The sequence below is a fragment of the Rhamphochromis longiceps genome, linkage group LG8, assembly GCF_057381845.1.
Source record: "Rhamphochromis longiceps isolate RC_006_pf linkage group LG8, R_longiceps_female_GT1.1, whole genome shotgun sequence".
NCBI lineage: Eukaryota > Metazoa > Chordata > Actinopteri > Cichliformes > Cichlidae > Rhamphochromis > Rhamphochromis longiceps.
The window spans coordinates 23,801,805-23,816,924 of record NC_140564.1 but is presented as its reverse complement, the minus strand read 5'-3'; the positions used below and the strand labels follow the sequence as shown (position 1 = coordinate 23,816,924).

The 15,120-nt window shown below is 39.2% G+C and overlaps 1 protein-coding gene across 9 annotated transcripts in view; it reads left to right on the top strand.

The window, feature by feature from the left end:
* The window catches only part of LOC146663719 (calcium-activated potassium channel subunit alpha-1a), a 101,091-nt gene that overhangs the window by 44,225 nt on the left and 41,746 nt on the right, over positions 1 to 15,120 (top strand). For 8 of the 9 annotated variants that reach the window (XM_085416588.1, XM_085416593.1, XM_085416592.1 and 5 more), the window contains 6 exons: positions 5,135 to 5,228; positions 5,655 to 5,766; positions 11,527 to 11,602; positions 12,429 to 12,504; positions 12,632 to 12,802; positions 14,496 to 14,587. In XM_085416588.1, coding sequence (XP_085272714.1) covers positions 5,135 to 5,228; positions 5,655 to 5,766; positions 11,527 to 11,602; positions 12,429 to 12,504; positions 12,632 to 12,802; positions 14,496 to 14,587 — 621 coding nt within the window. Of the gene's footprint in view, positions 1 to 5,134; positions 5,229 to 5,654; positions 5,767 to 11,526; positions 11,603 to 12,428; positions 12,505 to 12,631; positions 12,803 to 14,495; positions 14,588 to 14,672; positions 14,765 to 15,120 lie in introns of all 9 variants that reach the window. The other variant, XM_085416594.1, reaches the window with a different exon arrangement.

The following is a 15,120-nucleotide window of genomic DNA, read 5'->3' as shown; positions in this document are numbered from 1 at the left end:
CTCTGTAATTTTTTCTTTTCCCCTGTAGCTCACAGGTTTTTGAGAGTTTAACTGATATGACTCACTTTAAGATCAGTAACCTCATAGCTAGACACAGTCTTCATGGAAATGTAACCTCATAGCAGCTCTACCAATCAGAGCATGTCTGTAGATGGATTAATGAAACTGATATCAGAAGTTTGTTCTTCAGTTTTGCTGTCCTTGGCCTCAAAACCTGTTTTCAGTCATGAGCTCCAGGAAATTTTCAGGTCACCGTCTGAAGTCGTCTTGTTGCCAGCCTCATCCTTCCTTCTGGAAGCACTCCTCGGTGTAGTGTGCAGAAGGCAGGACATGTAATGGTCACTCACCAGCTGTGAATTCACCTGAGAAATACCCGCGTCACTCGCATATGGGTACAAACTGGTGCTGTCAGACATTATGTTGACTTTGGAGCAGGTTAATGACTGTTTAACGTCTGATCCAACTAGCTAATGGTGGAAAATTTGTAGGGGAGCGCAGTGCAATTAGAAAAAGTCAGTCAGGTTTGAATTAGCTTAATTCACTTTACAAAGAACCGCAGTTTAGTTCCAGGGAAATGAATATAAAGTGTAGTAATAACGCTGCTGATGTTTCTGTTACATTACAGTCTAAATTGCTAAAATCTATTGTAGTTCTATTTGTAGTAGTGCAGACACATGAATGTGAAGTTCATGTAAGGTAGCCTTAATACCACTGAGTGCTTTGTCATGGTTATATGGCATTTAGAACACGGGCTTGCTATTTTTTGCTTGTTTGTTGTTTAATCCAATCATTTTCCAGGTAAACTGCTCCGGTCCTCCTTTGCGATCTCCGCTGACGACCAGCTAGAGCTCACAGATGAAATTTGCTTAATCTCTGTAATGAAAGGGTCAGACTTTCAAAGAGGCAGGAAAGTCCAAAATTTCCTGTTCAAAACAATCGCCATCGGTAATCAGACTAGAGGAAGCGGAAGGGTCTTTAAGCTACATGTGAGGCAGTATACTGTTACTGCGGCCTTGTGGTGTTTGGACACAGTGTCATTAAGAAAGTGGGGTAAAACACTCCAGGATAAAAGCTTCTATCAAGCCCACAGTGAGTCTCCACTGGGAGTAATGTTAAAGCAGAGAAGGGAAAATGAGCTGTAAACTCATATAATCAGCCTCCTGCAGGCACACGTTCAGCTTATTTGTTATTGCATAAGAAGACGTACAGCTGAGGGCTTGGCTTGCTCTGATGTGGTTTGCAAGCATGATCTCATTTCATTATCTGGACAAGCTCAGATAGAGTTACATCCTTACCGATGCCATCTGTGGCCTCCTGTTCTCAGAACTTGCCTGTAGTGTCTCCGAGTGCCTTTTCACCTGATGGAGGATGACGTTCAACCCCTCTCTCTTTAAACTCATCATGCATAAGAAGAGACATTGTTAAATGTAGAAGGACTGATGCCCTAGCACCTGCTTGCTGACTTATATCCATATTAGTTCAATGAGGCTCTCTGCCTGAGTTTTCAGTCAGTATTATCCAGGTCTTTCTATTATTCAGACACCATTTTTTTTCACTACTTGGAGCCAAAGAGCAGCCAGTTAGCTGCTCTCTCGCAAGTGGCAGCAGACTGTAACAGATATAGCCTTTCCTGTAATTAGTGCAAGCCTTGCTGAGGCTGTTATATGATGGACAGGCTGACCTAACTTAAAGTGACATGGAGAGAGATGTCAACATAGCAGACCCACTTATATTCAGAGAAGAGCTGTGAGCTGCACAGAGGAGGTTTAGGTCTGTACATGGAGCTCTAATTCATAAATCTTGAGTTTTGTCTTACTGTGGACGTCATGGTTCTATGTAACTGTCATTTTTAAGTCTGGATCACCTGATCAGCTGGAGAGATGTCCCATACTAACAAACTATTACATGTTTTCATTTTATCTTCTTAGTTTTAAATAGTTTGGTTGTTTATTTCAATAATGACTTTAAACACTCAAAGATTCTAGACTTCATATACAGCTAACAAACTTAGACTGTATATAGAAGATGGGCATAGCTATCGTGCTGTCAAATCATATCCTGCTTTTCCTCCTTTTTGACTATATTTACAAAATGGACAACCTTTTTTTATTCAGTTCACACCATAAACTCACCAACAGGCTCTTTAATGATGAATTTATTAGAAAGAATGCAAATCCAAGTCCCAGTCACATAGCCCTAGAGACCAGTTGGCAACCACCTTGCAACCACTGTTCACTAGGGAAAAATGTGTGTTTCCCAAATAAAAGTTGCCAGTGGTTACCAGTGATGAAACTGAATTGGATGCTGCACCAAAAGCCTTCTCGTGATTGTTTATGACATTGAGGTACTGACATCACACATAGTTTGCATAGAAGATGCAGACTTATCTGAAAACACTCTGCAACTAATCGCTAAGTTTTTGTAAAACCGTAAAAGTGCAACACAAACTGGAAACAGAAAAACTTTGAAAATCAAAGCTGTACTTTTTGAAACATGTTGGTTTCAGTGGTACGGCACAACTTGTAGGTTTGTGTCGCAATTTTTCAAGCTTCACTAGAGTTCGTGGATAATTAGTGAGTGTTTGCAGACAAGTGGACATCTTCCATGCAGACTATGGGAAACTATGCCAATCTGTTAGCAACCAAAGCAATCAGAAGGAGGTCTTTGATGCATCACCATCTTAGACTGATTTTAACTAGCTCGCAAACCTGTTGAGGAATACACATTTCCCTGTAGCACCCAGTGGATACTATGTGGTTGCCGGCCGGGTGACTGCGTGACTGAGGCCTGTGCACCTGAACACTGACTTGGCTTTTTTAGACCTGGAATCTACGTCCATCTTTTATATACAGTACATGTGACAAAGCAAAACCCAGAGTTACCTTTAACAGGCAGTAGCTGATTTTTTTCACCACTTGTGAAGAGAACATTAACACTGACAAAAAGAAATGATGTTGGATTTGAAACAAGTGGTTATGTATACATCCAGAATCTCCTCTTAGCTCTACTTTTGAGCCTTTTTGAGCTGGTAGAAACAATAAGTCTTAAATATTCTCAGAATTTGTATGAAAATATTCCTTTACTTTGCAAAATATATGCACATACAGTATCATCAGACAGCATTAACCCAGTTACATGCGAGCTGGTCCATCTTGATTGATCTGAGCCTGAATTGAATGAAGGTGGGAGAGACCAGATCTGCTGTGGGCAGGGACTGTTTCATGATCCATAACACTCCTAGACATCTTCCAAACCAGGCCTGCTGGAACTCAATTATTTAGCTCTGCAGATCTGCCTGTGTGTGGTCTGTCATCCTGCAATGATGGGGATTTACTGGACCGATGTGTCATTACGGTAAACGAGGGCAGAACCATCCAGCATGGGCTATTCTTAGAGATGCCATGGAGAAGATGAGTTAGGATTTTATTTTTCACCACCTTCTCTGTAAATTTTGAATACATAAAAAGAGCAATGCAGACATTAAGTACTGTATTGTTGTACACTGAGGATGTAAACCATTCTAGGTTTACTAAGTCTTATTTTAATTAGAATTACTAAATATCTTAGAGAGTCGTTGAAGGTTGTAAAAAAAAATTAAGCGTTAAAATTTAACAGAACTATAATGAAGCCTCTATATAGCTAACGTTTAGAGAATAGATCCTCGAATAGAACTGGGATGAAACCTGACGACTATCAGTCATCATCACATCAGTGATGCTAAAGCTAAAGATCAAATGGGAGTCACTGCTCTGTATCGGATTGGTTCAAAAAAATAATCACTTTGTGTACTCCACAGGGATAGTGTTTTATCACAGGGAGGCTATTAGTTGGTTTTTTTTTTTTTTCACGTAACAAAAGCAATTTGCTTTAATCCGAGTGGTATTAAACAGCACAGGGGAGAACTGCAGCTGCTGAGCAGTGTGCATTAGCGAAGCTTGTGAATTCAAGTGTAGGGGCCCTGCAGGTAAAGAGAGCCAACAAGCTAAATCCATGAGAGATACCTGCTTGGAGCTAATGTGATTCAAAAGATCTCTACGTGCAGTCTCTGCTTGCAGGAAAAAAACCCAAAAGTTTATCAGCCAATTTTGTGGATAAAATCAAAAATAATCAAAAATCATAATAAAAAAGTTCTTTGGGCTTAGATAGACAAATATGATTTGTATGATGAATGGTCTAAAAATCAAAAGTGTTCATCTGTGTCTAAAAGCAGCAAAATTGTCGTACATGAACTTGCTCTAGATTGACTAACCGATTCATTACTACAGTGCAGATTCCCACTTTAACACAACTAACAGTCACTGTTTACATAAATGATCAGCTGTTCATTAAAACATTTATTAATCAGTTAATGCTTTAACTGCTTACTGTTTCTCAGTCTTGTTCTATTTTAAATGTGCACTAAGCCTGTGTTTTCATTTTAGGTGTTAGTAATAATAATTAAGGCTTTTTTTTTTTTTTCACTTTCAGGACATGAATATTGGTACGCAATCATACTAACCTATTACATTTACATTTACTTGGTTAATTATTTCTCTTTATTTGAATTCTTTGTGCCAGATACAAGCTTATTAAGGGTGAGACTTCACTACATTGCTAGCATTTGCTATGGCTGCTTGATTTCATTAAACAAAAAAAAGAGACATGAACCCTGCATGCATTTAACCCTTAAACTACTGCTTTGCCTCTGCATTTCCATCATGTTTGATCTAATATTTATGCGAAATGTTTGCATATGAGATGGGAAATGCAAGACTCATGGGAACGGAGCACCGTTTCAATGTGAAATATTGCTCTGGGAATTCAACATATTCTTCAGATACATTGCTTTGCAGTTATTTAAGGGTTAATCAGGTACAGCAACAAGTTACTGCTTGTGTGACAATAAATGCATGCCCTTTCTCAACAGAAAAAAACATTGGAAAACACTTACTATTGCACTTTTTTTGAGCACTTATTTTTCTCTTCTTTTTGGAAATCTTAAAAATGCATTTTCAGGAAAAGAAGAATGCATCTTTTATGTTTTATTTTTCATGAAACATTTTGATTTCAAAGAAATGACCTTGTGTTTTCACACTCCATTGTCAGTACCTGCCTTTGGACATGAGCATCTTTTGTTTTTGTCTCTGTCTAACAGTCCCATCGAGTCCTGTCAGAACTTCTACAAAGACTTCACGTTGCAGATTGACATGGCATTCAACGTCTTCTTCTTGCTCTACTTTGGCCTCCGTGTAAGTAGAACTCAGAGTCCCCATCTCAGTTAACTCTTTCCCCCTTGGACGCCTACTAGATGTAGCCCTTGTTTCTCTTTTCCAAACTGAGCAGTTTGTGTCATGTTTGCTTCCAGAACAAACTGACTGTGCGTGCATCAGAAGTTAGTGAGGGTGATCTTTGCCTATACAGCTTAACTGGAGCTACCCTGGGAAAAACCCAGGAACCTATTCTAATGGTCATCAAACCACATCTTTGCTGATATATATTAAGGTGTCAAAACTTGTCAATAAGGGTAAAGAAGAAGTCGTGATTACGTCCTTATTGGGGAAAGCGTTAAGGGAAGATTTATGAATTTTCCTCTGTGATTTTTCTCTTGTGTTTTCATTTGAAAGTAGCAAATTTCTCTCTTTTTAAAATTTTTACTCTACTCTTTGTATTCGCAGTTTATTGCTGCCAATGACAAGCTGTGGTTCTGGCTGGAGGTGAACTCTGTGGTGGACTTCTTCACCGTTCCTCCAGTGTTTGTGTCAGTGTACCTGAACAGGAGCTGGCTTGGTAAGAAGGCTCTCTTTACTGGCAGTGAATCAATGAGCATTTATTTACCAGCGGCCTGCAGTGCCCCCTGGTGGATTTAACAAGTCTAACAGCTGTCGTTTGCACACCAGATAATCTCAGCACATCACTAAAGCTGCAAAGACAGACATTGGTGCGCCCCTATTGTTAGCCATATAAGTTTGATGCTTTTGTCATGAAATTAACTTCAAGCTGACACATTGCATGACGTGCATGAAGAATACGATTCTCACTATCATGATGGAATTGTGCATCATTTTCAAAAACCTCTGGTACAGCACAGCATGTAAGTTGATTAGCAATAATGACTCAAACGCTTTGTTATCTTTGTTCACTGAACTCATGCTGGCTTGCTTTAACGTAGGATCAAATGTTGTATGACTGAAAAGGTGTGCCACTTGAGTCCATGTCTTTGGCCCGGTCTTGTGCTTAGCAGGCTTTATACTGCAGTTGTCATTCACATACCCTTCACCTCTCCAGCAGAGCTCTCTACGGCACCGTTAATAACACTCAAATGAAATCACGGTGTGGCTGAAAAGTACACGAAAGGATAAAAAAAGGTAACAGGCTTTGTTGGGGGCTTGAGCGCAAGAATACAAGTCAATCTTCTAAATGTCTGAAGCTCATCACTCGGAGAGGTCTGTGAGAAATTAGGGGATTAAGTTGAGGGGTTGAAGAACAAACCTTCCATATAACCAACAGCAGCTATGCTTTCAGCAAGAAACACTCCTGCCCTCTTAAGTCAGTAGAACAGCCTGATTACTACACTTCAATAATGTGCCTGTGCATTTTCACTGAGCAGATTTATTGTGACTTGCGGTGTCAAAACAGGAAACAGTAGAATGTATTGATGCTGGTTGCTGCTGCCATCTGGTGGACACATGGGAGTATAGCTTGCATTTTAGCTGATCGGCTGTCTTTTGGATATCAGATTGTTATTTTGTTTATACATGTTGTAGACTGTCTATAGTGTTATATACATTTACATATAGTTATTGTGTTATTCATCAACTCCTTAATGGTATTTGTACTTGTACTTGATGTCTGGTCCAATTTCTGTGTTTTTGTTGGATTATTTAATCTGCAAAATTTCACAATGTGTGCAGACTGGTTGTTGCTTTGCTTTTGGCACTGAGTTAGCATTTATGGACAGTGCATCAAAAGAGAAGAATATTTCTTTAGAGATGATGTAAAAGTCATTCATCCACGTAGCAGAGCAGAATGACACCGTAGGAACACTTCTGTTCAGTTTCAGCGTTGGTTTTCCATCTATCATAGCAGTCTAAGGCTTACTAACACAACAAATATGTCTGCTTGTCGTCAAGAAACACAACAGCCATGTCACAGTGATTAAATCACTATTATCCACATAATGTTAGAGCGATATTGTGGTTCGGACACACAGTTTGTTTTATTATTAGTCGATCGCTTCTAATATCTTTATGTCTAAGAAGCTCAGATTAGCAAACGACTCAAATCATGGTCATAATATCAACATATATTTTGATACACCTCTAATAGTTTACATTATATGACAACATTTCTCTTGTCAGTACTCATATAGCCAACAGTAGCCTTCTGAGAATCTGCCTATGTACATAGGTTTGTTCGGTTAAGGCTGCATTTTCTAAATTGTCAAACAGCGTGAGCAGCACTGAGATTCGGTTATTACGGTTAGCACCCCGTTGTTCCGCTGTTACTGTTTGTGTAGGTGTTGTTGCTTTTGTTGTTCGCTCAGCCCCGCGTGACTCATTTCACTGTATTTCATACAAGCCAAAACAGAGAGCTTCCTGTCACACATCAGGTGCATGGGCAGGAGATAGAAGGCTGTCTAGAGAATGAAATTACACATGCGCAGCCTGTATGCTGGATATTAGTTTTTAATATTGTACTCGTAGGCTACTGTCGAGGGTTTAGAAAAAAAACATTCGGGCATGGTTTGCGAATTAAAAGCAGAGCTGTAAATAATAAAATTGTTGGTAATTCATACTAAATTATTCCATTTACCTGCTTTAGTTTTGAGGGTGTCATCCTGCCCATGCTGGCTCACTGGGACACTTATAGAATAGAGAGGTCTATTTAATTTTACTGATTAAAAAAATGATTTCTGCTGCTCGCTCTTAACTCCAAGCATAAAAATGTATTGTTGTTTCTTTTCTTTCTTTCTTTTTCAATGGAAAGCATCTTAATCTCTTTTAGTATGGTCGGTGCAGTTGGTCATGGAGGATTTAGTGTGTGGCTAAACTGAGGTCAAACAAGTGATGAGGTCGCATCCGGCTCAGCTGCTGTCGAATTGCCTCTTCCATTCGAAAGTCCAAATTTCACTGAGTGCTTAGCTGAACTGCCAATCTGCCGGTCCTGCTGTCTGAACGCTTTGACACAAATACATCCAGTTTGCACCAATATTATCGCACATTAACAAGCTCATTGATGCATGACAGGCTTCGGGGTGCGAGCATGACACACATTTTGGATGTTACGGAGAATATGCCTTCAGATATTTCACGCAGAAACAAACTGCAGCAGCTGAAAAGATAATAGTTTTTGGTTCTGGGTTTTTATGCTTCGTATGCAGTCACTGGACAGTTTATTAGGTACACCTTACTAGCACTGGGTTCGGTCCTGTTTTGCTTTAGAACTCCCTTAATTCTTTGTGGCATAGGTTGAACAAGCTGTTGGAAAAATGCTTTAGAGATTTTGTTCCATAGTGACATGACAGCATCATGGAATTGCTGCAGATTTGTCAACTGCACATCCACAATCTCCTATACCACCACATAACAAAGGTGCTCTGTTGTTGTTTGAGATGATTTGAGCTTTGTGACATGGCATGTTATCCTGCTGGAAGCAGCCATGAGGATACGGTTACACTATGGTCATAAAGTAATGAATATCATCACCATCAATACTCAGGTGGGCCATGGCATTTAAATAATACTCAGTTGCTACTAAGGGGCCCACAGTATGTGAAGATAATATTCCCCACAAAAACAACTTAGCCGAGGAGTGGAATCTGGTGTGGTCTTCTCCTGTGGGAGCCCATCTGCTTCAGAGTTTGTCCACAGATGCTTTTCTGCATATCTTGGTCTTTTTATTACTTTGAAGCACTCTGCCATGTGATTGGCTAATCATATATTTGCATTGACAAGCAGTTGAACAGGTGTACCTAAAAAAGTGGCTGGTGAGTGTAAGTTGACAATGCATCTTTGCTCATAGAAAAATGTCATATTTTGCATGTTTAGTTTACTGATCTGTGGTTCCAAGTGTTTTTGGCTTTTGGCGCCTTCACTCACGTCTCTTTGCAACACTTCGTGGACTGATATCTGAGTCATGAATTAGTAAGAACAATGAAGTCCTGAAGTAGTAAAATGAGCCCAGATTATTTTTTACAGCTGTTATTCTTTTATGTACCTTTCTAACTGCACCGATGTGCACCAGTGTAACCGAATTTAAATATTTGTGATATGTGTTAAATAAATAAAGAGGTTGAAGAGCCCAGATACATTTCAGATAATTACAGGACCTGAAAAAAACCCTCTTTTTAAAATTTCACTCTTTTCTCAGTTAGTTCTCTTCAGATTACTCTTAATATCACTTGAATATTAAAACGAGTCCTTTAATTGAACTGCCCAGTCTTCTGAAATGCACTAAAAGGATGAATGAATGAACTTCAGTTCATGTATTTTTTCTGTACGGTGATTTTTTTTTTTTTTTTGTATAACTACAATAACAGCTATTACATCAGCTACGATTAATTTAGGGATTATTGTTGAAGCACTAAATCCATAGTAAAACACAACAGTGATTGCCAAAGCTTTTCATTTTTCCCTACACAGCTTTACTGTTCACATGACATCTTGTTTCCTGCTCTAAATGTGAGACTACAATACATTCTGTGCCTTTCCAAGATTAGAGAATGAAATTTGGTTTGTCAGCAGCAGTTGCCGTGTTATTGGGATGAGATGTAGGCTACATTGTGAAGCCAGCTGATGGACAGACTTGCTGTCTGGCCTCTTCCTTTCCCTGGATGATTCCTAAAGGAGCTTACACTCTAATATCCTGATGGGAAAAGGGTTTGCTTTAAGCTCGCCACGAGGATACTGTGAAGGTCCGAGGTAAATCAGATCAAAATACTTCTTCGAAAAAAAGACCTGTTTTTGACGCCAGCCCGTCGGGTGCAAATATGAAACATGAACGCACCTGACTGTTTTTGTGGATTTTTTAATTTTTTTATATTCTGGAGGAGATTTTAAAATTTTTTTTTCATGTGAAATATTTGGTAAGGCAGACGAAGAACAGTGAAGACGTGGATGTGAAGTAGATTTCGGACTAAAGCTGAAGACTTTCACCCAATTTCTAGACATGATTCCTACTAAGATGTTAGTGTACAGGGGGCCTGATGGAGGCACACACTCCCAGAAGGTTTCTAGTACAAGAAGACGGAAAAAATCCACCGGGGAGCTCTTCCAGAATGGCTACAGGGTGAGGATGGGCCACGGCCAGGTGATTGATAAAGAGGACCAGGACAGCATTTGCTACAGCTTCGGTGCATGCTTCCATGTAATCTCCTACTGGGGTAAGATCCTCAGGACGTGAGAGCGGAGGGGAATCTCTTTCTAAAGCCCTGTGTTGGATGCTGTGGGTCAGCTGGAGCATGTTCAAAATTTGCTCTGTGCTATGCTCTGCATCTGGCAAACACTCGCTTGGCACGGCATAACACAGTTAGTTGTTATAAAAAAGAAAAAAAAAAGATGATTTATTTTTATTTTCTCTAACTGAATGATTGCCTGTAATGTCTTTGATTTGTGTCACTTGGCATTCACACAAATCCACTCCAGCAGGAGAATTTATCATCCCAATTAATGCAGAGGGATACGGATTTAACTTGATTGCTCTCTCTTGGCTGAGGTGGCGTTTAATTTTTTATGCAGCTCAAACACTGTGAATAGTGCAGCTTTTCTTTCTCAAAATGAGTGAGTTCTATGAATCATTTAGATTTCAAGCTCAGATATGAGGCGCCCTTTAGCAGGCTGTTTGCTGCAGTGCGGCGATGAAGCGTAGCGCAAATATTTGACTTTATCAGATGTGATTTTGTGGCAGATCATCTGAGCTTATCGACAGTAACGGCATTAAACACGCGATGACACGGTCGTCATTTAACCTGAATGTGAATACAGCCAAGTGGTGATTATGAGCAGGAGCTCAGGCTGGCGTTTGTTGGTGTTCTGCCGTCCTTGGACTGTTGGCAGCGTGCACCGGCTCCATTTTTTTCTCCCAACAAATAAATACCCTCAAATTTAGGATTTGACGTCACATCTGTTTACTCATTCAATTTGGCGTGGCAGCATCCACCTGTCTTTACTCTAATCCAGGTTTTCATCTCGTCCACGTTCAGTTTTATCCACTGGGAATGACGCACGTATCAGGTAGATGCCGGTGCAGAGCGGGGCTCTTGAGATTAAAACACAGTGTTATGAGTTGATGAAGATCTGGGATGCCGAGCTTGTTTTGTGTTTTTTATTATGCTTTATTTCCCCACAAATATTTCAAATATTTTCTTTTAATATCGTAAGTGCTTAGTACCTGTCGATCTGTTGGACTTTACTTTTTGTCAATATGAATCCAATGAAGCTTGTAAACATGGATGAAAGTATGAAAGGTATGGTTGTTAAATGACGATCAGATATCATTCACGATGCCTGACTTGTTGCTAATCAGTGTTTTATGTTTATTTTCTCACAGGTTTGAGGTTTTTAAGGGCCTTAAGATTGATACAGTTCTCAGAAATTTTACAGTTTTTGAATATACTAAAGACAAGGTAAGTTTATTGATGCTTTTTCTTCTTTTTTGTTCATACAGCTGACAGTTTGTTTTTCATCTGCCTTTTGCTTCACGCGAAGAAAGAATGTAGTTTTATTTTGACAGCAAAATAAACACAAGGTTTCATTTGGCAAACGCTGACATCAAGTGTATTTGTGTGTTGTGCACACTGAACTATATCACCGTACCATATCATGCAGTCGTGAACAAAAGAGATTGCTGCTGTGCCCCTTCTGCTTAGAATTAAAGAGTTTTGCACAGATGTCACGTCAGAAAGAGCTTTGAGTATATCGACATGCTTTAGAATAATCCTCTCACTTGACAGAACAGACAAAGAAGTGGATAGAAGTCAAACAGGGACAGCACTGCAATAACATATACACTGCAATACTTAATAAATCCTGATTATAGTACGCATTAAAGATAACAGACTCTTTTATAATGCATTTGTTTACACTGACATTAGGCTTAACTTTCAGCTGTAGATGATGAAAATATCCTGGAGCCTGCTTGGATTTTTTTTTTTTTTTTTTTTTTGCAAAGCCATATGTAACAAGAATAGCATGGCTAACCACAACACAAGAAAAAGTACAAGCTATAAATTCAAGTAGGAGCTACAGTTTTAAGAGCTTAAATCTCCCATGTTGCATATTCTAATAGTTCAGGTTGAACCTTAATTCTGATTTCACTCTCAGACTTATAATGTGTTTTAAAGCATAGACTGAATTTTTGTGTGAGCTAGGGCTTCCAGTTTGGCTTCTTATCCCGGTGTAACAGCTACAGTTAATACTTCATCTTCTGTTGTCTGGCTCTTTCTAACATAGCAACTCGATTAAGCTGGTGAACCTGTGTTCAATCTTCATAAGCACATGGCTAACTGCAGCAGGGTTCATTCATTTGGTAAGTTAGGTGAAAATGTGGTGGTGCTGTGTAGCAACTGGATGCCTATTATCAGTAATTATTTACTGCTTCATCAAAGACCTGTGTGTTTCCGTGGTCGTTGTGTAAATTCTGACCTTTGTTCCAGGTGGAAAACTCAGGGGATCCTTGGGAAAACTTCCAAAATTCCCAGGCACTTTCCTACTGGGAATGTGTCTACTTACTCATGGTTACAATGTCCACTGTTGGCTATGGAGACGTGTATGCAAAAACCACCCTGGGCCGCCTGTTTATGGTCTTCTTCATCCTTGGTGGTTTGGTAAAAATCCCTCTCATTACTTATTCCCGCTTAAAATCCTCCATCACATAAATGCTGGGACTTAAGTCGAGACGCCCGCTTCACCCATTGTTCACATTGAAGTGTATTTGTGGCTCACCACTTCACCACAGTATGTTGCATGTCATGTACTGTATGAGTTGTCCACAGTGTTGCAGCATTGATTTTGGTATAATGCTGAAGTTTTGATTTAAATGACATGTAGAATATTTGAGAATTTTTGCATCTGTTATTAACTGTAAAGGTACTACGGTTTCAGGTGGCTCCACCCTCCTGCCTTCCCTCCCTCTTTCCAACAAACACAGTGAGATAGAGTTGATTCATGACAGCCCAGCTTTATATGGATGTAGCAACATTGCTGTCCTCTTTCAGAATAGTCTGGCAGAAAATATCCCGTCGGGGATTTAACACAGACCCGAATTACCTGATAAAGAAAATAGGCAATGACGATTTAGAGGGCACAGTTAACCGGATTATAAAGTATTATTCAGCGTGGACATACAGTACTTTGATATGATCAAATACCTGGATTTAACTGAGGTAAGATTGAGGTATATTAAAGCGACTTTTCAGTCATCTAAATCTGAAATGTTTTCGTTTTGCTCAATACTATGCAAAAAAACCATAATAAAGGTTAATAATAATCTACCGTTAAACTTAAAAGGCATGCTAGGGGGCTCATGTGACTATATAGCTTCTCTGGTGAAGATTTTTAAAAAAAAAATATTTCAGTTTTCATTCACCTGCACAGTGGCCTGTAAAATCACCAGTGTGAAACAGACATCAAGCCAATTGCAGACCTTCAAAGGGTGTAATCAGGCCCACTTTTCCCTTCGATTGCATTTTGTTTTGTGCTACACGTCATTAAGAATGAGAGTGGTTATCTATACTGTTAGTTAAATTAGAGCCAGAAGTCTTAATCGACATTGTGTAGTTTGCCCACTGGAGGGCACTGTGCAGCTTTATTTCTCTATTATTGTAGGGCAATGAAAAGCAGAGGTATAAATGATGAATTGATTTGTAATTAATTTGAAGGGTCAGAACAACAGATAGATTTTTCTAAGCTTGAAGGGGAAAGGCTGAGGTGTTTTCTTAAAAACACTGTAAAAAAAACACATTTTATACTTAGGCTAATTTCTTGGATCTGTTGTAAGCTGGCACGTCTGCCTCCTCCACGCAGGAATATTCAGGTGGTTGGGCAGTGGCGTGCAGCCATAAGTTGTTTGCCATCCATTGAGCTGTGCTACTGAAATCAACCCGACGTGTGTTTGTTGGGCGAAACATGGCACATAAGGTTTTTTCTTAATTTTTCTAATTTTTCTTTTTCTTCAACATGTCGCTCATCTGCTTTCATTTTTCTCCTTTATTCTTTCAGTATTTGAAAATATTAGCCTTTAAACTGGATTCCATTGTCATACTTTTTCTCTATTGTGAATGTAACTGTGACATAACTTCAGCTTACATTCACATGATTTTCTTCAGTCAATTTGAATAATTACACGTTTCTTTTTCTCTTTCACCGTTTTCCTGTTAGCACATTAAAAAAAACCTACTCCAGCGCGTAGCGCTCCTCTTTCAGACTTCACAGATTTCTCTAAAGTTAAAATAGAGGACCTGCTCTTCTTTGCTTGTCTTTTTTTTTAGTCTCTTCTTCTGTCTCCTATCTTCTCCTTAGGCCATGTTTGCAAGCTACGTCCCTGAAATCATAGAGTTAATAGGAAACCGCAAGAAATATGGTGGTTCCTATAGTGCGGTTAATGGGAGAAAGTAAGTATTCAAGGAGGCTCTACTGCCTCCGCCGCAGTAGAACCTTCTCTGCATGCCCTTTTCTTTTTCTTTTCCATGCATGTAGGCCATGTTTGCTCGCTACGTGCCAGAAATTGCTGCTCTCATCCTTAATCGGAAGAAATATGGAGGGAGTTATAACTCGACCAGAGGCAGAAAGTAAGTCAAACAAATAAATAAAATAGAAAACAAACAGACAGACAGACAAAACAGCAGATTTGTAATGGTGTGGTTTTGTGTGACTCAAGTGGCCCTCTCATAAAGAGGTGACATGATTATGATTTGAATTGTAATGATCTCAATGAGCATTAAAGTCACACTGTGACTGAAGAACTTGGCCATGATAAATGTGTATTTATTTCTGCTGCTTTTAGATGTGTACAAGCTGTCATTGCTGGAGTTTTTTTTTTTTATTTTGAATAAATGAATGTCTGGTTTTACGCTGGAAAAAAAAATCTCCATTTAAGCAAGTGATTGTCTGTTACGGAGTCCTAAAAGTCATTTTCATAAAATAA